General features: G+C 46.2%; 1 protein-coding gene across 3 annotated transcripts in view; it reads left to right on the top strand.

Annotated features, from left to right (window-relative positions):
- Window positions 1-26,949, top strand: part of Rftn1 (raftlin lipid raft linker 1) — a 197,240-nt gene that overhangs the window by 106,710 nt on the left and 63,581 nt on the right. The window contains exon 1 of one of the 3 annotated variants that reach the window (XM_030250135.1): window positions 7,925-8,794. The exons of 1 other annotated variant lie outside the window; for it this stretch is intronic. In XM_030250135.1, the coding sequence (XP_030105995.1) occupies window positions 8,636-8,794 (159 nt within the window). In that variant the 5' untranslated portion in view covers window positions 7,925-8,635. Of the gene's footprint in view, window positions 1-7,924; window positions 8,795-9,676; window positions 10,669-26,949 lie in introns of those variants that run through there. One more of the 3 variants, XM_006525081.3, reaches the window with a different exon arrangement.

The following is a 26,949-nucleotide window of genomic DNA, read 5'->3' as shown; positions in this document are numbered from 1 at the left end:
CTCCTGTGGCTTGCTGTCATTTCTGTATATCTGGCCATCTTTTGTGTAAAATAAGGATTCCTCCTCCTGTGCCAAATAGACATGTCTTCAGATAAGATTGTAATTAGTCCATTTGCCATTGTCCCATCAAGTGAGATAAACTCATATTCTCTGCATGTTAGAGTTTAAAGCAAACCAAGCTGATTTTTCCTCCCATAAGAACAATGCCTTAATATTATTTTCCCACCAAATGTTTTAAATTAGTGGAACTTTTTGGCTAGAAAGTGTGACTAGGAGTGGGAAGAGCCCTTATTATTTCCCAGCAGTTTGGAAAAAATAAAGTCGTCTTCTTTGGGTTGCATACGATCTGCTGAAGATGCTACAATTACTTACAGTTCCCTCCCCTCAGTGATCCTTATACAGAGGGTCTGAGAGCCATGCAAAGATGAATCTTCTCTTCCTCGGGCTCCTCAGAGTTCTCCGAGTGCTTCTCTGATGTGGTTCTCTGGGGAACTGTGTTCAGTTTTCCCTCTCTTACCCTACAGTGCATCAGCCAACCGTCCTGTATGTAAATGACTGTGGAGCACAGAACATTTAAAATGCAGAGGACTGGAAGGCTTAGCCAGACCCTTTCCAAGTCCCAGAGCTAAGTTCACAAAGGAGACTGTGGGAATGACTGTGTCTCTTGAATTCCCTTGGGACAAAGACTCAGCTGTTGTCCTAGGGGTAGGCCTGGGCTGACTGAGGCCCTCAGGCCTTGCCTCTTCCCAGAGGAGAGTGGAGGAATCCTACAGTGAATGGCTTCCATGTTCATTCATAAAAAGTTCATACCTCTTACCCTCTCTGGACCTTCAGGGCAAGCCAGAGGAGCAGGAGCCATTACTGCACCCAAATATTGGCCCAGCCTGAAAATGGTGGCAGCAGGAGGCTGGAGCCAATGACACAGCTTCCTCTTGTCCTAACTGGATAGTGGATCACAAGTGTTACAAGCACACATGTGTAAGTGAGGATTGAGTGTGCAAAGCTCTTTGCAGTGTCAGGGTCACTTCATAGTCTTCTGATACCTGCTTCTGGAACATCTGCAAAGAGGACACAGAGCTAGCAGGGGAAGGCTCTGCCTGGACCTGGGATTGCTGAACAGCAGGGCCTGCCTGGATCTATCCTTCCCAAGGAAAAAGAGACGCTGAGGGCCGCAGAGAAACCAAAAGAACTAGAGAAGGTTCTTGAGATGAGTGGTGTCCAAAGAAGGTTCAGTACATTGAGATGGGAGGTTGACAGTGCCCCAGGCCTGTGGGGGCAAGAGTGTGAAAGGCCCAAGGCCAGGCTCTGTCTCCAGTGTGGGGTAGATCCATAGGCAAAGCATAGGCAAAGGTGGTGGTCCCCCTTCGTGGGTGGGCTTCTTTTGATCACATGGGAAAGAGTCCTGCTGTAGCCAGTTCAACTGGATTTCCTGTGGTGATGCTGGGAATGGCAGGGAGCCTGGGAGCAGGAGTACTAGAAACAGCATAATGTCAGTGGTGGGTCATGGCAGATCCTGTAATCCTAGCACACAGGAGGCTAAGGCAGGAGGCTCAAGGATAGCCTGTGCTACATTGTGAGACTCTTGTCTCAAAATTCAAGGGCTGGGGCTACAGCTTCGTGGGAGAGGATTTGCCTAGCATGTGCAAGACCCTGGACCTAATTCCAAGCTACAGGAGAAGAGACAGAGAAATCAGGGTCTCTGTCCCTCCTCTCCTCCCTCACAGTCCACTTTTGTTGGTACATAGGCTTGAGGGGTCATAGGTGTCGTCACTGTGCTCAGCTTCTCTGGATAAAAGCTTCCTCATCCTGTCTACACCCCCTTTTCACGGTTCATGTGACCTTTGCCCCCATCTCCCCATTGATGATGGAGGCAGAGACCTGTAGGACCAGTCACGAACTAAGAGTGTGTTACATTGAATGGGAACAGCTATTGAAGGGAGACCAGGGGAGCTCCTGAGCTTTGCCCAGGGAAAGGGAGCACGTGATGGGATTATTCACTGGGTTGCCTTCGACGGAGGACACTGCTGATGCCTTCCTGGTGAAATCTGAACGGACGGCAGGACTGACACTTTGCCTGTGGGACAAAGATGGCTCCGAGCTTACTTACTGGAGCTTATTGGGGTCTTGAGCCTTCTGTAAACAATTAGCGTCTAGTTTTATTCTCCCGAGGATTTGTTTTACGTGTATTTTTCTGAGGGTATGTATGCGTGCCACATGTATTCAGGTACCCTGGGTGGCCAGAGAAGGTGTCTGCTCTTCCTGCGTGAGCTGTCGAGGTAAGACCTGGGAATCTGTTAACAGTTTCAGTTCTCAGCATGACCCAAACCTAGAGACACCTCAGTGGAGGAATTTCTAGCTCAGATTGGCCTTTGGTCATATCTTTGTGAGGCATTTTCTTAATTGACAATTCATGTAGAAGGGCCCAGCCCACTCTTGGCAGTGCCGTCCCTAGGCAGGTGGCCTGGGCTGTATAAGACATAGCTGACCAAGCCAGACGGAGCAAGCCAAGAAGTAGATTCCTTCTGTGGTTTCTGCTTCGGCCCCTGGTTAAGTTCTGTCTTGATATCCTTCAATGATGGACTATGAGCAAGACATGAAAGCCAAATAAACCCATGCCTCCCCAAGTTGGTTTTGGTCATGGTGTGTATCACAGCAACAGAAAATAAACAAACAAAACAAAAATAAACTCCAGTCATTATCAAGAGCAGCAAGTACTCTTAGCACCGAGCCTTTCTCCAGACCCAGGGTCTGACTTGACTTGGCACAAGACTCCCAACTCTGAGTGAAAAGAAAATTCTGTAAACAGGCTTCCATGCCCTTGTCATAGTTCTGTTTGTCAGACCATAAGAACCGTGGCATTTTTAAAAGGTGGGGAAACGTGAGGGTTTGTGGAGGGGAGGAAAAAAAAATGGAATCTCAGAATGAGGTCTCTTCAGTGAGGAGGAAGTGAATTAGAGGCTGGCAGAACAGAGTGGGCTTGGCACTCAGCACTACAGAGACAGAGACAGACAGACAGACAGACGGACAGACAGACAGACAGAAACCGAGAGAGGGAGGGAGGGAGGAAGGGAGACAGAGACAGACAGAGACACGGAGAGAATGTATGTCACAGGCGATGAAGGTGAGTACCACAGGGCCTGCAAATAAAACAATGGATAGGACAGCTTTTCCTCTGAGGCTGGAGGAGGTAGGAGGGAGCTGTAGGCTTAGAAGTTCATGATGGGGGTCTGGAGGCTTCTGTCTGGAGGCTTCTGTTTTCTTAGGAGGTTCCTCTCCTAACCCTGCTCTGAACCCCTGGTATTTATTTTTTATTGGCAGTCATCTCTGCTCTGTCCAGAGGTCATTGAATCCCTTGGCACCCACTGTAGAGGCAGAGATCATGAGCTTTCACATTCCTCATCTCCTCCTCTGTGATGCAGTACTGGTGGGTCAGGGTTCACTCTGGTCTCCTTGAGCAGGTCTGTGAGGACTTGCTGGATAGGAGAGTCAAGGAGTACCGAAGGGAGCCCGCCCCTTCATGTCCCATGCGCATGCCCATCCCACAATCCCACCAGTCTAGCTGGGGACACAATGGCAGAGGGCAGGGGCAGGGCGCATGAGAGCATAGTAGGGCGAGGAGAGGTGAGCCTTTCTGGAGATGTGGTCAGACAAATGCCATCTACCGTGTCGCAGGTCCACACAGCCTAGATTCTGCTAAACAAGCAAGAGCAACAGGTGCCCGCCCAGTCTATGCTGTTGCTGCCAATCATATCTTCACACATATCAGCTCTTCCAGCTTTGATGCCCACTCCCCCTTCTATCCCTCCGGTCTCTGAAGGACAATAGCGTTTATGTCTCATAAAGTCTGCTCAATAGAAATGACAGCCAAGCCACTTATTTTAAAGTGTGTAATGGCCCTGGTTTGGTTTGGTTTGGTTTGGTTTCTTGAGGCAGGGTTTCTCTGTGTAGCCCTGGCTGTCCTGGAACTCACTCTGTAGACCAGGCTGGCCTCAAACTAAGACATCCACCTGCCTCTGCCTCCCGAGTGCTGGGATTAAAGGCGTGTGCCACCACGCCCGGCATGGCCCTGTTTAAAAAATATGGGCCAACAAGATGGCTCAGTGGGTACAGGTTATTGTTGCTGCCCTTGAGGCCATGAGTTTGATCGGCTTGTTCTTTGGCATTTATCCAGGCTGTGGTGTGATTTATTCCCGTGATTTCAGTCACATGCACAATAAGTGTTAAAAATGAAATGCTTTCAGCCGGGCGTGGTGGCACACGCCTTTAATCCCAGCTCTCGGGAGGCAGAGGCAGGCAGATTTCTGAGTTCGAGGCCAGCCTGGTCTACAGAGTGAGTTCCAGGACAGCCAGGGCTATACAGAGAAACCCTGTCTCGAAAAAAAAAAAATGCTTTCACTACTATATTTCACGTAATGAGTATGCCAAATACTTCCTTTCCAGCAAATAACGGGATATTGTGTGTTCTTTTGTTTTAAGCAAATGAACTCTTCAGAATCTGAGATCCAATGTCATTCATATCAGTCCAGATGCTAAATTTTTAGTAAAACTAAAATATACCACAATAACCTGCGTGTTAGTAGAAAAATGTTATATTATTATACCTAAATTAAATTTAAAAATTAAAATTTGATAGTATTGAGGATTTAGCTCCTATCCTCAAGACCACATCTAACATTGCTACATAAATTTATTCATTTAAACACTTCCCAGTTTTCTAAATTGAGATAGATCATTTGTGACTTTGAGTGACTGTCTTAAGGGAAGTGAAACTTAGAACAGCACAGAGCATGTGGGTGCAGACAGAAAATAACTAAATTAAATGTTCTGTTTTTCTTGGGGTGGGGGAATGATTTTGGGTCACCTTTAATATGTAACTTGAGGGTATGTGTGAGAGACCACAGGTGCCTGCGTGCCCACTCGTGGAAGCCAGAGGCCAACATGAGGTGTCTTCCTGTGTCACTCTCTGCCTGTTGGGAGCCGCCCCCACATTCGCCGTTACAAGATGGCGCTGACATGCTGTGTTCTAAGTGGTAAACAAATAATCTGCGCATGTGCCAAGGGTATCTTATGACTACTTGTGCTCTGCCTTCCCCGTGACGTCAACTCGGCCGATGGGCTGCAGCCAATCAAGGAGTGACACGTCCGAGGCGAAGGAGAATGCTCCTTAAGAGGGACGGGGTTTTCGTTTTCTCTCTCTCTTGCTTTTTCGCTCTCTTGCTTTTCTCTCTCTCTTGCTTCTCTCTCTTGCTTCGCTCTCTCTTGCTTCTTGCTCTCTTTTCCTGAAGATGTAAGAATAAAGCTTTGCCGCAGAAGATTCTGGTCTGTGGTGTTCTTCCTGGCCGGTCGTGAGAACGCGTCTAATAACAATTGGTGCCGAATTCCGGGACGAGAAAAAACTCCGGACTGGCGCAGGAGGGATACTTCATTTCAGAACCAGAACTGCGGATCACGTTTATAAGGTTCCCGTAACACAGACTGTTGAGAAGGATTCAACTGCCGAATTCAGAACTCATCAGCTGGGGAACGACGGTGATAAAGGTTCCCGTAAAGCAGACTGTTAAGAAGGATTCAACTGTATGAATTCAGAACTTTTCAGCTGGGGAACGAGGTAAGTCTGATCTTGAACTTTCTAAGGAAATTCAAGACAGTCTATCAGAAGTAAAGTGGAAAATGGCTTTACAAGTTATGTTTGGCCTTGAATTTTTTCTAGTGTTAGAAGCCCTTTTGTTCCTTTTCACATGTTATATAGTGCTTAAGATAGGGCTGAAAATTCTAGAGGAAATTCAGGACAGTCTATCAGAAGTAAAGCGGGGAGAGAGAGTAGGAGCAAGGAGAAACGGTAAGTATACAGGCCTTTCCAAGGGTCTTGAACCCGAGGAAAAGTTAAGGTTAGGTAGGAATACCTGGAGAGAGATTAGAAGAAAAAGAGGAAAAAGGGAGAAGAAAAAAGATCAATTAGCGGAGGTCTCTAGGAGAAGGAGCCTGTGCTCTGAAGAAACAGACTGGGAGAAAAAAGCGGCTCATTATGAAAGAAAAGGATACCAGCCGCCAAGTAAAGTGCTAACTAGTCATTTAAGGAAAAAGCCAAAAGCGGCTGGCGAAGGCCAGTTTGCTAATTGGCCTCAGGGCAATCGGCTACCAGGTGCACTCCCGCCCTATGCGGAGTCCCCGCCCTGCGTAGTGCGTCAGCCCGTAGTGCGTCAGCAATGCGCAGAGAGGCAGTGCGCAGAAAGGCAGTGCGCAGACTCATTCATTCCCCGAGAGAAACAAAGGAAAATACAGCAGGCATTTCCAGTCTTTGAAGGAGCCGAGGGTGGGCGTGTCCACGCTCCGGTAGAATATGTGCAGATTGGGGAACTTGCCGAGTCGGTCCGTAAATGTGGAATCAGTGCTGGTTTTGCCTTGGTGCAGTTGGACAGGCTTGCCGGCGTGGCACTGACTCCTGCCGACTGGCAAATGATTGCGGAGGCCGCTCTCCCTGGTATGGGCAAGTGTGTGGAATGGCGAGCTCTGTGGCAGGAGGCGGCACAGGCGCAGGCCCGAGCAAACGCTGCTGCTTTAACTCCAGAGCAGAGAGATTGGACTTTTGACTTGTTAACGGGTCAGAGAGCTTATTCTGCTAAACCTGATAAGAGGTATCAATGGAAGGTCTTACCACAGGGGATGTCCAATAGTCCTACAATGTGCCAGCTTTACATCCTCCTGTGCCATAAAGACCTTACCATGCTACAAAAGGCATATCCTTTTCTACTTAAAACTTTAAGTCAGTGGGGTTTACAGATAGCCACAGAAAAGGTCCAAATTTCTGATACAGGACAATTCTTGGGCTCTGTGGTGTCCCCAGATAAGATTGTGCCCCAAAAGGTAGAGATAAGAAGAGATCACCTCCATACCTTAAATGATTTTCAAAAGCTGTTGGGAGATATTAATTGGCTCAGACCCTTTTTAAAGATTCCTTCTGCTGAGTTAAGGCCTTTGTTTAGTATTTTAGAAGGAGATCCTCATATCTCCTCCCCTAGGACTCTTACTCTAGCTGCTAACCAGGCCTTACAAAAAGTGGAAAAGGCCTTACAGAATGCACAATTACAACGTATTGAGGATTCGCAGCCTTTCAGTTTGTGTGTCTTTAAGACAGCACAATTGCCAACTGCAGTTTTGTGGCAGAATGGGCCATTGTTGTGGATCCATCCAAACGTATCCCCAGCTAAAATAATAGATTGGTATCCTGATGCAATTGCACAGCTTGCCCTTAAAGGCCTAAAAGCAGCAATCACCCACTTTGGGCAAAGTCCATATCTTTTAATTGTACCTTATACCGCTGCACAGGTTCAAACCTTGGCAGCCGCATCTAATGATTGGGCAGTTTTAGTTACCTCCTTTTCAGGAAAAATAGATAACCATTATCCAAAGCATCCAATCTTACAGTTTGCCCAAAATCAATCTGTTGTGTTTCCACAAATAACAGTAAGAAACCCACTTAAAAAGGGGATTGTGGTATATACTGATGGATCAAAAACTGGCATAGGTGCCTATGTGGCTAATGGTAAAGTGGTATCCAAACAGTATAATGAAAATTCACCTCAAGTGGTAGAATGTTTAGTGGTCTTAGAAGTTTTAAAAACCTTTTTAAAACCCCTTAATATTGTGTCAGATTCCTATTATGTGGTTAATGCAGTAAATCTTTTAGAAGTGGCTGGAGTGATTAAGCCTTCCAGTAGAGTTGCCAATATTTTTCAGCAGATACAATTAGTTTTGTTATCTAGAAGATCTCCTGTTTATATTACTCATGTTAGAGCCCATTCAGGCCTACCTGGCCCCATGGCTCTGGGAAATGATTTGGCAGATAAGGCCACTAAAGTGATGGCTGCTGCCCTATCATCCCCGGTAGAGGCTGCAAGAAATTTTCATAACAATTTTCATGTGACGGCTGAAACATTACGCAGTCGTTTCTCCTTGACAAGAAAAGAAGCCCGTGACATTGTTACTCAATGTCAAAGCTGCTGTGAGTTCTTGCCAGTTCCTCATGTGGGAATTAACCCACGCGGTATTCGACCTCTACAGGTCTGGCAAATGGATGTTACACATGTTTCTTCCTTTGGAAAACTTCAATATCTCCATGTGTCCATTGACACATGTTCTGGCATCATGTTTGCTTCTCCGTTAACCGGAGAAAAAGCCTCACATGTGATTCAACATTGTCTTGAGGCATGGAGTGCTTGGGGAAAACCCAGACTCCTTAAGACTGATAATGGACCAGCTTATACGTCTCAAAAATTCCAGCAGTTCTGCCGTCAGATGGACGTAACCCACCTGACTGGACTTCCATACAACCCTCAAGGACAGGGTATTGTTGAGCGTGCGCATCGCACCCTCAAAGCCTATCTTATAAAACAGAAGAGGGGAACTTTTGAGGAGACTGTACCCCGAGCACCAAGAGTGTCGGTGTCTTTGGCACTCTTTACACTCAATTTTTTAAATATTGATGCTCATGGCCATACTGCGGCTGAACGTCATTGTTCAGAGCCAGATAGGCCCAATGAGATGGTTAAATGGAAAAATGTCCTTGATAATAAATGGTATGGCCCGGATCCTATCTTGATAAGATCCAGGGGAGCTATCTGTGTTTTCCCACAGAATGAAGACAACCCATTTTGGGTACCAGAAAGACTCACCCGAAAAATCCAGACTGACCAAGGGAATACTAATGTCCCTCGTCTTGGTGATGTCCAGGGCGTCAATAATAAAGAGAGAGCAGCGTTGGGGGATAATGTCGACATTTCCACTCCCAATGACGGTGATGTATAATGCTCAAGTATTCTCCTGCTTTTTTACCACTAACTAGGAACTGGGTTTGGCCTTAATTCAGACAGCCTTGGCTCTGTCTGGACAGGTCCAGACAACTGACACCATTAACACTTTGTCAGCCTCAGTGACTACAGTCATAGATAAACAGGCCTCAGCTAATGTCAAGATACAGAGAGGTCTCATGCTGGTTAATCAACTCATAGATCTTGTCCAGAAACAACTAGATGTATTATGACAAATAACTCAGCAGGGATGTGAACAAAAGTTTCCGGGATTGTGTGTTATTTCCATTCAGTATGTTAAATTTACTAGGGCAGCTAATTTGTCAAAAAGTCTTTTTCAGTATATGTTACAGAATTGGATGGCTGAATTTGAACAGACCCTTCGAGGCTTGCCATCATTCAGGTCAACTCCACGCGCTTGGACCTGTCCCTGACCAAAGGATTACCCAATTGGATCTCCTCAGCATTTTCTTTCTTTAAAAAATGGGTGGGATTAATATTATTTGGATCTGCCGTATTATAGTTCACTCACTGAACCTGAAGCTCGCCATTTTATCTAGAATGTATGCCCAGCAATGATTCTGATGACAAGTGTACATGTCATAATTGGTTTTTACATTGATTCTGAATAGCCGAGCTTGGGTCTTCATGCATGAGCAGCAAATCCAGGAGCCAGTTTCCAGCCTGTAACTGTTTTGTGAGACAGGGTCTTGTTATGAGGCTGACCTCAAACTCTTTTTTCTTCCAGACAGGGTTTCCTCTGTGTAGCCCTGGCTGTCCTGGAACTCACTCTATAGACCAGGCTGGCCTCGAACTCAGAAATCCGCCTGCCTCTGCCTCCCGAGTGCTGGGATTAAAGGCGTGCGCCACCACTGCCCGGCCCTGGCCTCAAACTCTTGATCTTCCTGCTTCAGCCCCTAAAACTGGGATTACAGGCACGTGTCCACACACTCCATTCAACATAGAACCTTTTAGGAATGCCTTCCCCACAACCACATTTCTGCTTAGTATCAGTTACTAGCCTAGCTACACAATGTCTCTTTTAAACTCTACAAATTTTATAAAAGTGGAGTCTTCCCCCCCCCCCCATGTTTCAAGAAGCAATTTTATCCTGTGCAACTTTTTGTCTTGTGACTCTGTCATCCGAGAGATGACAGGGACACCTGGCGCAGACACTACCTTCATATGTTTACTTCTGACACCTATCATTTGGAATCCGAATTCTTACCGTTTATTCATGGCGGCAGCAGGGACAGTCTGATGTCACACGTGCGTGTGCATCTCACACCTGGCGGATGTTTGACCTCACCCTTCTGTGAATGCAAAGTCTTAAGGAATCATGTGCTATCTGATGACCTTTATAAAAAAAATAACAGGGAAAAGTCCGTTTTATTGAAGTCAGTATAAAAGTGGCCAGTGAGCGAGGAGTTAGCACAAATGAGCTTGCCATGGCGGTACAGCTGAGATCCCAGCACTTGGAAGACTGAGGCTGGAGGATCCTTTCGGACTAGCCTGGGTCTTCCGCTTGCTCCAGGCCTGGCTGTCGCCCAGATCACAGTGGTCCCTTTGAATTTATGTACGGAATCTCCCACCTGCCATTGTAAAAGCTATCTGAAGAAAACGTAGTATAGCCTCCCCTCAGTGCTTTACGAATTTGATGCTCTAGGAAGTTTTCAACGTTTACCGAATGTATCCCCACGTTTGTTGCCTCGCAAGCCACATTAAATTAACTCAAGCTTTCTTCATTTGTGTGTTCTTCCCAACAAGGGATTGGAGGTTCCTGTTCAGGGGCACAGAGCCCCTGTGCCATGAGAGATGCTCTGAAGTCCAATGGGCAACGTCCACACTTTGCTTCTGCCAGGTCTGAGTGTGTGTGCCGTGTGTGTAAGGACTATGCCTACTGCCTTCTTGTTCAAGTTAGTTATGCCAGCCTGTGAGAGTTCCTTGCAGTGGGGGTCATTTTTATGATCTGTTTCCAGATACCTACTTGGGTCACTTTTTTTTTTTTCATTTCTTTTGAATCTTTGCTTGCACCTCACCTTCTTTGTTTACTTATTTAGACAGGCTCTTAGGCTGACCTTGAACTCAGTCCACCTCCCTCTGCCTTCTACTCGGTGGGGGTATGGGCATTTTTCTGCACCACACACCTGGTGCCCACTGTCTTTCCCCATTACTGAGATTGTAATTGGTTGCACTGGGAATCAGCAAACAGACATTTCAAGTTGTTCATAATTTGTAACATGCATCAAAAATTTAAAAAGCTGTGTATTATTACATTTCTTAAAGACTTGTTCCAATGGTACTCCTACTTCAAGATGGAGGCAGATACTCCTGAAGAGAATCTCATGTACCGGCGTCTTCAGATGATGGCAATCTCTGTCCGAGGGGGATGTATGTAATGCATGACTGCAGGTGTGGAGCCTCGAGGAGGATGCTGGGTGTTATGCCATGACACTTTCTTTCGCATCCTGACTTCAGACAGGGTCTTTCAGTGAACCAGAGGGGTCCCCATCTCTGCCCCTACCCAGCCCTGTGGTAATAGATGTGGCAGCTCCAAGGGTCCCCATCTCTGCCCCCCAGCACTGGGGTAATATACACTGATGTGCCCAGCTTTGACATGGTGCTGGGAATTTGAGCTCAGATGTTCACACTTGTGCAGCAAGCTCTCTTGCCTACTGAGCCCAAGCCCCCTAAACTGAATCACCGTCAGCAGAGATGTTGAGGGGAACATGAGGAAACATTTTGTTTAGAAAACACATTGACTAAAACCAGCATGGGCTAGAAGTCATTTAAACTCTTAAAGACCTGTGTGTCACCATGTCAAAGCTGGGCACATCAGTGTATATTACCCCAGTGCTGGGGGGCAGAGATGGGGACCCTTGGAGCTGCCACATCTATTACCGCAGGGCTGGGTAGGGGCAGAGATAGGGACCCCTCTGGTTCACTGAAAGACCCTGTCTGAAGTCAGGATGAGAAAGAAACATGGCATAACACATGTGTGTTCTGAGTCTCCATTGCCACGTAGGGGTGAATGTTGGTTACCTTTCTGTTGCTGTGGTAAAATGCCTTGACTGAGTTGAGCCTCAGAAGGGTTTAGTCAGAGCTCACAGTTCCAGGGAGGCAAGAGTCTGTCACCCTCATGGTGAGGAAGTGTGGCAACTGGTAGGCATGGTGACTAGATCAGCTGTGAGCTCACATCTCAAGCCACAAGCAGCAAACAGCGCGAGAACTTGATACTTCTCGTGGCTTTTGGAACCGCAAAGTCACACCCCCTAACCCTACCCAAATGGCACCACAAACGGGGGCCCAAGTGTTCAAGCATCTAAATCTATGGGGGACATCTCATCCAAACTGTCACACTATTCTAAGACAAGAACAAAACAAACGAACAAAACCTTTCCACCTGTGGAATGTTGACAGGCAGGCAGTAACCCACCACGGCTCCACAGTCTACTGTTTCCTGCTTGTAAAAAGCATAAAAGAGGAAATGATTCCCTCTCTATTAAAAAATGGTTCTCACTTTAAAAATGGGATGAGGGTAGGATTAGGATTCTGTATCTTGCACTCACACATGTGCTCACGTGCGCTCACACACACACACACACTACAGAGCCTATACAGACTGGCTGGTTTCAGCCCTGACATATTCAAGACATTCCCTCTTTGAAAGAAAAAAATGTCTGTAGAGTTGTTAAAGAGTTGAGTTTATAAAACCATCCACATATAATAACACTCTGGATTGCCCAGGAAAGGCAACAGGAGTTTGGGCAGAGGCTTATGTCCTTCACAAAGCCAACCCAGCTTCGTTTCTGGTGTCCCTGGGTGCTGTGGCTGGGTCTCTGTTGCTAGGGTGACCACCATGGCCTTGGATTCCCCCTTCCCTTTTAATTTTATCTATTTCAATATGAAGATTGTTCCTTCCCCTCTGCGGTTTCATTGCTACTTTGGCTGCAGCAGATAAGTTTGACAACCTCTTTCTCCCCTCCTCAGCTCTTCCTTCACCACCCTTGAGGCCTTCGGCATCTTCATAGCTGAGACATATATAGTGTTAAGGGGTGCAGGGGTGGGGGAGGGGGTGGCAGTGGGCTTCACTTGATTTCACTGCTGTGACCTGCAGCAGGACTGGTAGGGTACCACCCCACTCATTTCTTACAGAGCAGTCTTTCCTACCTCTGTTTACTCTAGTATTTCTTATTGCTTTTAACTTATGTCCTATTTATTAATTTTATTCATTCATTCATTCATTATTCATTCATGAATGACAGTGGTTCAGGCTTCCCTGGAACTTGCTCTGCAGACCAGACAGGCTTTGAACTTGCAGAAATCCTCCTGCCTCGGCTTCATAAGTGTTAGGACCACAGGGATATATGTAGCTCCTGTCTCCCTGTCAGCTCTTGAGTCATTTGCTATTTTTGCTCTCTGGGCTACTTGCCTTGTGTTGCCTCTCTTCTCTGTGCCGATGGCAAGTTTCTTGGCACTTGGAGGAAGGTAAAAGTGACAGCCATGTGTTTCTCAGGCTGGCAACTCCTCCTCCTTGGATAGGAAGGAGTTGAAAGGTGACACCAAGAAAGAGAAAGTGCAAAGGGAGGCCGTGAACAGTCAGTATCTTTGTCCTGTAACTCAGAGCCTCTCTAGTCAGCATTTGGGCGGTTGGCAGTTAGTTCAGTCAGCCCTCCCTGGCAGTGGCTGGGTTAGGTGTCACATCACACGTACCCACTTGATAACTTTGCAGCATGCCGGTTACAAATGTTTGCTGTTACCACCAGTGGGGGCAGGGAGGAGATAAGCGATACATATCATTTCTATCGGTATGTCTGTGGTCTTTTGAGAAGATGGATCAATCGTGTTTTGAGTGCTAATTATGCACTGTCAGGGAATACATGTGGGAGCTGGGGGCGGCTACAGTGGTGCTCAGCCCCCCCTCTGTGAAGCCTCCTGTCTGCCAGGCATTTGTCATCTAAAAGATAAGTGGAGAAGCTGGTGCGAGGGCTGGGGTGTCTTCTCAGTGGAGTGAGTTGATCCTGGCAGAGCTTTGGCTGCCTGCTGCTGTCTCCCCAACACTTGAAGCAGTCAGTCTTGTAGCTGTTGACTCGGGGTCTCTTCTGAGAGTTCTGAGAGCCAGAGCCTTAGGAGCTCCACCCCCTGTAGGTTACCCTCTTCTCATCTCTTCTTCTTTTCCTTTCTTTCTTTTTCTTTCAGTTTTTAAATTATTCCTCCTGATACCAAAGAGGTCAGGGATTAGGATGCTGGCCCCGGTTGGGTCTCAGTGGCTCAGACCCTTATGCATGAGCCTCCTGGGCACAGCTCTGTCTTCTTTCTGCTCTTCATACAGCCCTACCAATATTTGTTGGTTGCTATTTTTAACGTATTTTTAATCTATTCTTTAACAGATGTCATCAGAATTCAATGGGTTATTCTTTTCCCAATTTTTCTTTCTTTCTTTTTTTTTTTTATTTAAAAATGAGCACTGCCATCAGTCAACTGATCTGTTTGTGAGAGAAGTCTAAACTTGAAGTGATGCAGCTGTTACATCAGTCTTGACTTCTGTGTTTCAAAGAATGAAAACTAGGGAAGTTTGTCACCGTGGGGGTGGCACTGTGACATACAGAAGGCGAGAAAACCGAAGTCACCTGCTATCACACATGCAGCTGAGAAATGAAAGAAAACGGAATAAAGTTCCATGTAACTCACTTCTAAATCCACACCTCCAGCGGCAGCCTGTGGCTGCTTCCCCACATCATTGCAAAGGAAATGGGGAATAGGGATGGTAATGGGGACAGGGATGTTATTCTAGGGGTAAAAAAGAGATTGTTATGCAGGATATTCGAAGTAGATGTATAAAAGTATGTGAAAATATAGAAAATTTTGAAAAAGAAGTTATTTAGATGCATTCCCCGTAGAAACGGTGTTTGATGGAACTGTTCATTGCTTGGTGTAGAAACTTGACTTTCAATGACTCCCTGTTTTGGATATGAGGCAGTTGTATCTCTAACTGAGCCGCTCCCTAGAGGGTGATGGGAGCCTCTCTCTGTGCTGCCTAAGCCTGGAGCTCAGAGCCTCTGTGCCCGTTCTGTTCCTCCTGTGCCTGGGAAGGTAGGTACAGTTCTACCCTTCCGTCAGCCTTGAATAATACATCATCATTAATTCATGCACTGCACATTTGTAACTTGCGATAAACAAGAAGCAAGTCTCGGTTTGCCTACGAGGAGTTTCCTGAGCCTATTAATAGTGTAACCCTCAGTGCAGGGCAGTGTGTTTATCTCACGGGCATCCACCTGCATCCGCAGTTTGGATGCAGCATGGCAAACTGAGAGCCTAATGACTTTCCTCATAGCCCTGAAGGCCCACTCCTGAGGAACATTTGCATTCTCTTTATTTACATTTCTGCATCTCTGAAGGTACTGCTCAGCCAGTCTTTTATGGAGGGTTTGGAGGTTTCCTTGAAGAAGCCACTAAGTCACTTGTGGATACAAATTAGTGAGGGTCTTTGTATTTCAAAGGAAGTTAGGTGGGGTGTGATGACTCATGCCTGCAATCCCCCACCTCAGTAGGCTAGTCTATGTGAGAAGCTGCCTCAGAACACCAAGGCAGGGAAGGAGGCTGGAGTTGGGGAGGAAGTAAGAGAGACAGAAAGGTCTGATAGCATGTATTTACCACCTAAGGATATTGGTTTATAACAGTAACAGCCATTTGTTTGCCCCAAAGTCTTCAAGTAGGCAGAGGGAGCCACATTCCCAGTGGTGGGATACAGAGTTCCCACTGGGTGGCATGGGACTGGGGTCTACCTTCAGGGCATGGTACCCTCATCACTGGAAGATGGATGCTGCTTGTTACTCGGCCTACTTAAACCATGACAGACCCTAAAAGAAGAAGGTTGAAGTTCATGGAATTTGTATGAGCTGCCTCAAAATGTCACATGATTCTCCACTTCACTCAAGAGGTGTCACAGACACCCACACTGACTGGAGCACAGGACACTTCTGAAGACACCACCTCTCTCGGTGTAGGTGTGGAGGGTTCTGGTTCACCACACGGACTTGAGAGAAATGAGTGTGGCCATCTGTGGGGGGAAAAGAGCTTTTCACACACAGGGGCTCTGAAGCGACAAGGTCATGTTCAGTCCATTCTACTAGGTGAGGCTGAGGCAGTGCAGAATAAAATAGAATGCATAGAAAACAAGAAGTTAAGACGTGGAGAATTCAATGACTGATGAGCCAGGGAGAAACAGTCACCCCGTTAAACCCCCAAATTGGTTATCCACTTTCAAGTAGTCATCCCTGGAATCACATCTTTGCAAGAGATACTGAGTGCCTCAGCAGATTGCATTTATTTATCTATCATGTATAGTTATATGAATTGATGGCAGCTAAAGGGAAAGAACCATGAAGAAGAAAGGATTATATTTCATTGTAAATACATGTATTTGTTTAAAAATAAATTGAATATTAAATGTAAGCATTACTGGACATCAGTAATAATCTTTTAAACGGTGTATATCCCCAGATCTTGGCCCCTTCCCCCAAATAACCTATTGTTACACAAAGGGACCTCCATCTTTGTGGTATATAAAACTCTCAAGTCACATCTGTCTTCTAAAATTGTCCTCCTGTTCCCCAGGGTATTTACAGAGTGTTTTATTTACAATAAAACATTCAGGTTTTTTTTTTCAGCATATCATAATAGAAACCAGTTCCAAGTCCCTAGTTTAATGGTGACATTTACCCTGGGACATCGAGGTGCCGTTAAGGCCACATTGTATATTTGTTAGTTTGGACTCAAGGGTAATTTTTTTTTTTTTTAGAATAGGTCTTCAAACCAAGGGTTAAACCAAGCATAATGATGCCCAACTGCAGAGTCTCAACATTTTGTTAAAGTGCCTTTTAGTAATGTCATGGAAGCCCCTGTAAATGAGGGAGCGCTGGGGAAAGTCACAGCGCTGGGATATTAAAGCAGCGAGGTGTGAAGACGGGCATCTGCTCCTGCTCACACTCTCGGGACTCTGTCTCCTTGCCTCACTGCTGAGCTTTGACTTCCATGGAGACTCTAAAGATAGATTTCTAGAAAATTCCCTGGAGTTCTAATAAGCCCTTGATATTCAGGGACACCCCACCCCCAGCTTGCTGTCTCAGGTCACTGGTGTTACTGAAGTATAAAATTGGGGCTGCTGATTCAGCAGCCCCCCCCCATCCCGCACCCCCACCACCCACCCTCCACCCACCCACCCACCCCACCCACCTGGTAGTGGCTGGCTGCCTGTTTGGGGGTATTTAGGGAAATGTGTTACCTCATCTACACAAAGGCCCAGGTTGGGAAGCTGCTCACCATGACAGTAAGCACTCAGGCTAACATTGCCTCCACTTTCTTCTTCTTGAGGAACTTGGGTTGTTAGAAGATGATTAGAAACCCGGGGTGGTATGCTGCTTCATTTTCTTAATGGTGCTGTCTCGAGAGGGAAGCCCTTAAGCCTTGCTGTACTCTGGACTGAGTTCCCTTTGCTATAGGGAATGATAAGGAATAGCCTGGGGTGGTATTGCACAGTTGTAACCCCAGCACTTGCAAAGCAGACGCAAGAGGATTGTGAATTAAAGGCTATCCTGGACCACTTTAGTAAATTATAGGTCAGCCTGCACTACAGAGAAAGAAGCTAGAACTACCCAATAATATGTAGGTTTTCAGAATCTCAAATGAACATATTTTCAAATCGCCTGGCCTCTCTTCTAGGTTGCTTTCTATTGCTGCGATACATGCTGAGCAAAACCAACGTGGGGACGAAAGGGTGTCTTTTGCTTACATGTCCCAGGCCTAGTCCATCACAGAGAGATATCGGGGCAGGGACAGAAACAGAGGCCATGCAGGATCGCTGCTCACAGATACTGGTGCAATCACATCCCAGGCTCTTCCTGTCACCCTCCCTGTCTCAGTCAGTTTGCTTTTTCTTATAGCCAAGGACCACCCTTGCACAGGGGTGGCACCACACACACCAATAATTAATCAAGGAAATGTCCCCTAAAGATTTGCAGACCAACTGATGAAGACACACACAATCTAATGAGCCCCAATCTCCATGGTGATCAGCTTTAATTGTCACCTTGACAAAACCTAGAGTCACCTAGGAAGCGAGGAATTATTTAGATTATGTGGGTTTCTGAGCTTGTCTGCAGGGTTGTCCTGATTGTTAATTGAAATCTCAGCCCATTGTGGATGGCACCAGTCCCTAGACAGGGGCTCACAGACACTCAAAGAGTGGAGAAAAGCTACCTAAGAGCAAATGAGATAGGTCTGCATGCATTTATTTCTCTCTGCCCCTGACCACAGATGTGATGTGACTAGCTCGTAAGCACCTGCCTTGCTTCCCCCTTAGTGATGGACTGTGACCTTAAATTGTGAGAGAAAACTTTCTCTTCTAGTCTTTTCTGCTTTGTTTTGGTTTTTTTTTTTTCGGGACAGGGTTTCTCTGTGTAGCCCTGGATGTCCTGGAATTCACTTTGTAGACCAGGCTGGCCTCAAACTCAGAAATTCAACCTGCTTCTGCCTCCCAAGTGCTGGGATTAAAGGCGTGCGCCACCACCGCCTCCTTCCTGATGTAGTCTTGATTGTCTTCCCACTGCTGGAGAGCCATGACACCACACCATAAAGTAAAATGTCCACAATCCAAATACTCTAGACTCATTCAGAGGTAGCCCAGATATTCATAGTACAGGAAACAACAGAGGTAATGGTAGTGTAAGTGTGTGTGGTACATTAAAATGCTGATGAACATTAATGACAGCTGCCTGGATTTCATTTTGACTTGCCCCTGGACTATTTGCTGGATGACACTGGGCAGATTGCCTATCTATCTCTGCCTCAGTTTTCAAGTCTGCAGCGTGAGTATTGAAAGGAAATGCCTGTTTATGATAGACTGTTTTGGTCATCAGCTTGATACAATCTAGAATCACCTGAAAATTGACTCCTAATAGGGGATTATCTTGATCAAGTTGGCCTGTGGATGAGTCTACGGAAGATGGATGTCTTAGTCAAGGTCTTTATTCCTGCACAAACATCATGACCAAGAAGCAAGTTGGGGAGGAAAGGGTTTATTCAGCTTACACTTCCATGTTGCTGTTCATCACCAAAGGAAGTCAGAACTGGAACTCAGGCAGGTCAGGAAGCAGGGGCTGATGCAGAGGCCATGGAAGGATGTTCCTTACTAGCTTGCCTCCCCTGGCTTGATCAGCCTGCTCTCTTATATAGAACCAAGACTACCAGCCCAGAGATGGTCCCACCCACAAGGGGCCTTTCCCCCTTGATCACTAATTGAGAAAATGCCTTACAGCTGGATCTCATGGAGGCATTTCCTCAATTGAAGCTCCTTTCTCTGTGGTAACTCCAGCTGTGTCAAGTTGACACAAAACTAGCCAGTACAATGGAAGACATCTTAATTACATAAACTGACACGGTTGGGACCATTCCCTGGGCCTTGGCTTCTGGGCTGCATGTGCGGAAGTGAGACAGGCAAGCATTCACTCTCTCTGTGTGTTCTTGACTGTGATGAGATTATCTGTTTAAACTTCCTGCTGGCTTGAGAGGCTTGGCTTCTCCTCAGAGTTGGACCTGGGACCTAGGACTGTGAGCCCAAATAAACCCTTTCTTCCCTGACGTGCTTTTGACACAGCAACAGAAACGAAACCAGGACAATGGGCGTAAGGACTAAGAAAAATGAATGCAGTGTTGGCTCTTCCTGCCTAGTTCCCGATACTTCCACAGTTGTTCACTGTGAGTCGCTCCAAACCATTTCTGTGTGCACAGATTCCAGCTGTGCCACTACGATTCAGACAAAAGAAGCAAACCAAGTATGGTACATATTTGATTCAACCACATGTGTGCTTAGCTCTAGAGATGGCCAGGCTCTGCGGGATGACTTGCTGGAATAATGGGAGTGTGTCAGAGATGGCGGCCAAGCTGGCTGGGAGGAGGCGGGTTCCAGAGAGTGTTTATAATGTCTTGAGCAGACCTGGTGGAGATCTGCACATTCTCTGGGGAGCAGATAAATGTTCTGTCTATGCCAGACAAGTCATTCCCTGGAGTAACGGAGCAGAAACAGTTTTGACCAAAAAATATGTCAGTGTGCTGGATACCAGTTTAGCTACTCAGCTTTGTCGGCCCTAAATATCAGTCGTCTCTTGTAGCATTTGCCTCTTATCCGTTGAGGCTCCTGTTTCTGCAAGTCGGTCATAAAGAAGCTGCAAGCCTTACTTCTCGTCACATGATGTATGCATGAAATATATCCAAGTTGATTTTTGTCTGCCTTGAAACAGTATTTCTTGAGAATCACTTTATTCAGCGATGTGACTTCCTTGGTAACCACCTGGCAACCTGGTCAGTGCTGATTGGCCCAGAGGTGGACACCTGACCTAAGCCTGGCCAGAGTTTTTCTCTGAGATTCTTTTTTTTTTAATTTAAAAGTTTAATTTTTTTGATAATTCCATTCATGAGAATTATTTCATTTATACTCTCCTAGTTCCCCTTTCCCATATCTCTCCTACTCTGTCATAAGTTTATATAGTTTTTCTATAATTATCATTACACACACATACACACACACACACACACACACACACACACACACACATCTATTTAGTGTTGTTCGTACAATCATAAGCATTCAGAGCTGACCATTTGAGATTGGATACCCTGTCAGGGGACCCATCCTTGAGAGGATGCAGTCTCCCTCTCTTAGCAGCTATTAATTTCTTGTAGCTTTTTATTTTGGGGTGGAAGCTTGTGAGATTTCCCCTCTTTGTGTTGTATGTGGACTAGTGTTGGGATTATGCAGGTTGCATTTAGGCAACCATAATATTGTTGAGTTTACACGTGGCATCTCTGTCATGTGAAGACCAGAGCAAGTGCCCTGGTCTTCTGGCCCTTGCATCTTGGCGGTTTTTCTCGAGCCCTAGGTGTAAGGGTTGTGTTGTAGATGAACCAAGTAAGCCAAGTCCCTGGAGTATTTCCCTGAGAGTAACAGGAAGTTTACAATTTCTGTCTCTGGTGTCTAAGCTGTTGGCAGACAGAATGGTACGTTGGCAGTGGTCATGTTTTTTGCTATGAAGGAATTTGCCATAGATAAGAAGGCCAACACCAACAAGTAGAAGTGGGCAGTCAAGTGGGGTGGAGGACGTTTTCTGGCAGGGCTGTTGCAGGTCTAAGCCAAGCTCTTGGTCTACCCACTACACAGTGTGGAAGCACTCTACATAGTGTGGCTCCCGCTCTGACCCCAAGCCGTGGAACCTCAATTCTGCCTACTTCTCTTCTGCTCAGTTATTGGCTGTCCAGCCTTTTAAATGAACCAATCAACTTTAAATTTCGGAGCAAGGTTTACACAACAAAGGCCAGGATATGTGAGATTGCACTCCTCTGGATAGGAAACGGGTCTTGGGGTTCAGAGTGTAGCATCTGTATACATAGCACCAGACCAACCTCCAACATTTGACCACTGAGCAATCTCTCTAGCCCCTTCCTTTTGTTTCTAAGGGGGTTTGGTTTGCTGAGCTACTGCAGCATGCCTCCTGCTTTCTCCCAACTCACCCTTACTAGCAGAGGATCAAAGGCAACCCACTGGGCATCGCAGAACTAGCAGGAGGCATCTCAAATTGAGTATGGGCAGTTCAAGAAGAAGGCCAAGGTTAACTCTTTAGGGTTTCTCAGATGATACGGCAGGATGGTAGAGTAATGATGGGTACCCAAGATGGAAGAGTAGCACCATTTTTAATTCCCTAAAACCTAGTCCCATCCATTATAGTAGGGATTCATGGTAGGAATAAGATGACTGATCCAATGAATGGGTAAGTGAGCATTACTATTCCCGTGTTTGATCTCATCAACTGATTTGAGGAGTAAGCAGTAAGATATAGTGCTAGGTCCGAAGCTTTAGGTCTTCAGGCTGTTTGCCCCAAGATTCATTCCTAGAATTTTGGGTCACCTAGAAGACACCACCACCACCCACCACCACCACTACCACCACCACCACAACCACGGTCACTACCCATACCACCACACCACCATCACTATCCACACCACCACCACCACACCACCACCACCACACCACCACCACCACACCACCACCACCACACCACCATCACCACACCACCATCACCACCACCACCACCACCACCATCACCACCATTACCACCACCACCACCACCATGGATCTCTGTGGCTCTTCCTCGTGGCCTGCTCATGTGCATGCAAGAGTTCCTGGCAAAGCACTCAGTTGAGAAGCTGAGTGTTGATACATTCCTACAGGCAGCTGCAGATGAGAGCTCAAGTTCTTGTTATTTTGAGGCTGGCTTTTTAGAAAGCTGCACCAGTGACAAAAGTGGGGAGGGCTGTGTGCATGTGATAAAATATTCACCGCAAAAAGTCATGGAAACTGTGCAACCCAGAACAGCAGATTTTGTGCCTAGCCCTGACATAGCTCTGTTTGAAGACTTAAGGTGTGTGTCGTGGCTCCCCGGCAGGAAGCCATGAATTATGAGGAGAGCTAGAGTGGACAGTAATGTTTTTCTAAGGTGCATTTGGGGTGTATTACATGCCTCAGACTCTTGCCATCCTTTTGTATTTTTAAATTTAAAACAATGTGTATGGTATATACATGAGTGCAGGTAACTGCAGATGCCAGAAAACCACATTGTATCATTGTGTCATTTCAAGTGTGGGTGTTGGGAACTAAACTCCAGTCATCCCTCAGAGCAGTATACACTCTTAAACACTGAGGCTCTTCTCTAGGCCACCGCCATTTGCCATTTTATATAATATATCATGCTTGATAGCAGCTATATGCCAAGTAGAACTTTCAGTCACTACAGAAATCTTCTAGATATATACCAACCAGTAGGGTTGTCACTACTGATGACTAAGGAATTGAATGTTTTCATTTGAATTAATTTTATAGGCACATATGGCTAGAAGCTATTCTTCTGGATAAAAATAAAACCCCTTTAATTTTTTTTTAAGCAGTAACTTTTAATTTTCAGTGTTAATTAGCTGATGATTTACAGGCATTCATCGGACTCATCATAAAGTTAGATACTCCAATAATTTGTTAAAAATAAGTCAACCAGCTGTAGCTCTAACTTCCTTTGAACAGTATGGAGCCTTTCTCAACCCAGCCCCTTTGGCCTCACCCAGCCCCTCCCAGGTTCTGGAGTTAAATGTATAGGGCACATGGCCATAAATCCTTCAGCTGATTGGTTGAGGCCTACTACTTTGTAGAACTGACTTTATGGAAAGTCAGCTGGTTGTGGATGTCAGTCATACCTTTAAATAATTACCGCTTTAGCAACATTTAAGTTAGCATAGTGTTTTACCAAACAACTTATCACCGTAGTATATAGACAGGGTGACAAAATTAACTTTGGTACCTCTCTTGTTGGGTTCAGATGATAGCCTTGAAATTGTCTCTGACCTTTGCTTGTGGCACTGGGTCTTGTCCCATGGATCTCGTGTGAGAGCAGAGGCTTTGTAATAACAGTCCCATGTTATGCACAGCTGTGATGACTTACTCAGTGAACTTGACCCCTGTCCCAGTTCTCAGTGGCTTCCCTGTGGCTGGTATATGTGCTCTAAATATAGATAGACATTCTAAAACTGAACAACCTCCAGTTCATCTAAGATATCTTGGGAATGTCGTGTGTGTGTGTGTGTGTGTGTGTGTGTGTGTGTGTATTAAAAATTATTCCTTGACTATGTAACCAAAGTTGACTTTTTCAATAAATTAAGACTCTTATATAGTTAAATTTCAAAAGATATCTTTTCTCTGACATTCTGATTCTGTTACCATGGAGATTTTCTATCATGATAGAAAGTATTGGATTAAGTCATGGCTCAATCCAAACGGCAGTGCTTAGCTCTCAATACCTACCCAGTAGTCCAAAGACAACAGAAGTGAGTATGGGGCAGGCGCAAGCGTACATAAAGTTAGGCTGGCATCTCGTGGGCTTCTCAGCAAAGGCTGTGTATGTCAGGGAAAGACTTTCAGTCCAGGGTGTGCAGGATGAGTTTGGTGTTGCTTCAGAGCTCTGGGACGTCTGACAGGCTTCCTCTGCTGTAAGGGGTTGTTTTAGAGGCCTAATAGAATGCATGCAGACATATTTCATAGGAGAGTTAGACAGTGTGAATTGCTCTTTTGCCTCATTACAGTTGTGATTGTGCATGTGATAGTCTCGAAGCTTCACAGCTGAGGTGACCAGAGTACTCACAACTTTGTCTTCAAACTGACTCCATCTCTTGGAGACTGTGACAAGGTATGATGTCCTCATGCTGTTTGGCTATAGAGGTGGAGTAAGGTGACCTTGGCTGTGTGTAGCATGGTGAGGGATGGATCTGGCAGGATGTGGTTGAATGTGTGTGGGTAGATACAGAAGGGAGGACCCGAGGAGGGAGAGAGCCGTGTCTCCAGATTCAGAGGTCCAGCAGCTGTGGTCACTGGCTGGATTGGTCAGGACTTACAAGGGCAGTCGGGATTAAGGCACAAATGTGGATAGTGGTTAGAACGATCAGTGCTGAAACTCCATGACTAGAGTCACCAGGAGAAAGTGGGGCCTGAGGAGAGCCCGGGGCCCTAGATGAAGCCTGTTTGATACCCAGCCTACCCTCCATTGTTAAGCCTCTGAGACTTGTTTTGTGAAGGAGTTGAGAGAATGAGAAAATGAGAAACAAGCCGGGCGTGGTGGCGCACGCCTTTAATCTCAGCACTCGGGAGGCAGAGGCAGGCGGATTTCTGAGTTCGAGGCCAGCCTGGTCTACAGAGTGAGTTCCAGGACAGCCAGGGCTATACAGAGAAACCCTGTCTCAAAAAAACAAAAAAAAAAAAAACCAAACAAACAAGAAAATGAGAAACAGACAGGACTCTGTTTGACTAGAGACTTGGTCATACGACTTTCTGAGAGAGAGAAATGAAAGTGAAGGAACGTGCATGTTCATGCATGCCAGGTGTTCACACACATGCAGATATGCAGTAAGCATGCCTGCCCAACAGATCGTCGTCCCATCACTGAGAACATAACCATGCAGAACACCCCTGACCTGCTGCAGAGGGCCCTCCAGCATGTAGACACAGGAATATCCTGGACAGAATCCTGACCTACAGAGCTCAGCTCAGAATGGCTGACTGAGTAGGTCTAAGGTATCTGAGAATCCACAATGCGCCCTAAATCCCAGGGGACACTGATGCCTAGGGACCTCGCTTTGAGAACCCTGGCTAAGAGTGAATTCAGTACAAAGTAGTGTAGGGCACAAGGGTCTGAGGTAAGCATGGGCTGAGTGCAGAATCTCTTCTCTCTTTCTGCCCGATGGCCCCAGCAGTCTCTGTGTGGCCGCCAGAGGTCCAGACTGACAGAAGAGTCCAGGAATCTCTGCCAGCGCTAGTACCTTTGCTAGGCCCTGATCTGTCCACTTACCACATGCTGTCTGCTATGAGAGGCTCCTGGTTTTTCTGCTTATAGATGACATCAAGGCTCTGAAAATTTCTACCACCTTCTGTGATTTTCCACATCACTGAGGAACAGGTCCGGGGCACCCAGCTCAGTCTTTCTGAATGCCTTCAGGCCCTGCCATTGCCATGGCTTCACCGTAAACTTCCATTAAGGAAGGCGATGTTTCTCTGTGACAAGCTGTTTGCTCACTTTAGATGAGCCCTGCCCAACTTCTCCCCTTTCTCCTTTGTCTATTTTGCTCAGAAACTGAGAGCTCTGCTTTGTGGGGAATGGCTTTCCTTAGCCGAAGGGTCTTTAATGTAATTGTCTCCTCACTCTTTTCTTTTAAAGTTTGTGGTATCTTTCAGAAGCTTTCCAAAATAATTTCAAAACTAGGTGACTATCATAGATCAATAACTAAAAGGAAGGACTTTGGAGACGTTTCCCCGCTCCCACTTTCTCGTTATCTACCTTTGAAGAGGAATCTGAGCCAGAAGCAGGCCTGTGCACATACATGTGCAGTGGTTGTTTGGCGTTGAACTGAGGAGCACCTAGCTGATGGTAGAACGTGTGTATATGTGTGCGTGTGCATGTGTGTATGTTTGTGTGTGTGCGTGTGTGTGTGTGTGTGTGTGTGCGCGCGTGTGCGTGTGTGCATGTGCGTGTGTGTGTGCGTGTGTATGTGTGTGTTTACTGAGGGGGTTCTTTCCAGAACAGCTAACACTGCAGTTGTGGGTAACACCACTGGATTGGCTGGGGACCTGGGTAGAATAGGGGGAGTGAAGAAATGTAAGAAGGGCAGGTGTTCCTTCTGTGTCTCTCTGTCTCTGTCTCTGTCTCTCAGCTAGTGAGGAGAGCTGCTCTACACTTACACTCCTGTCTCTGTCTCTGTCTTTGTCTCTCTGTCTCTCAGCTAGGGACGAGAGCTACTCTACACTCTACACTCACCCTGTCTGAAACCCCAGAATGTGACAGCCAAGATGAAGTTGTCTTTCTTCCTGAGGTTTTTGCTCATAGTAACAGAAAGCTAACAGCCGAGCGTGCAGGGCGGGTGTGCACAGATTTAACATCCTGAGAGGCTCCGACTCTGTCTCAAGTCTGCTTCTGCCCAAGCCTGGCTGTGAACTGTAACTCCCCACTGCGAGCTTACAACTCCCCCCCAACCCCCCAGGCCTCACCTAAAATGGAGACAATGATACACAGAACACGATGTAAATGTCAGCACAGCGCCCAGACCATAGTGGGTGCATAGTAGGTCTACTATTGCTAGTCTTGCTTTCATTAAAATAAAAGACTTGGGTACATCTGCAACTGGTGTAGATTTTGTGTTCTGGAATATTCTGTGTGGAACCAAGATGACACAGTTTAACTAACATAGGATAGTTGGTGTGAGGAGGGCCGCAGAGGTCACTTCTCCAGTAGCTCCATGCTGGTACTTCTTGCTGATTCCTGATCATAGCTGAGCACTGCAGAAGCCTTGAGGGCTCCTGAGATCATGCACTTAGCAGTCAGAGACTAAGATTTCTGTGACTTTCCTCCTTGCTCATTGGTCCCAGGGCTTGAGCATCCTTGCCGGGGAAATCTCCGGAAGACCACCTCCTACTTTCGGCTGATTTGATTGGATTCATTATGCGATTACTTCTAATTATTCTTTCAGTGTCCTTCCTACTAAATTCAACTGCCTGGGGCTG

The sequence above is a fragment of the Mus musculus genome, chromosome 17 (assembly GCF_000001635.26).
Source record: "Mus musculus strain C57BL/6J chromosome 17, GRCm38.p6 C57BL/6J".
Taxonomy (NCBI): domain Eukaryota; kingdom Metazoa; phylum Chordata; class Mammalia; order Rodentia; family Muridae; genus Mus; species Mus musculus.
This window is presented reverse-complemented; position numbering and strand designations above follow the sequence as displayed.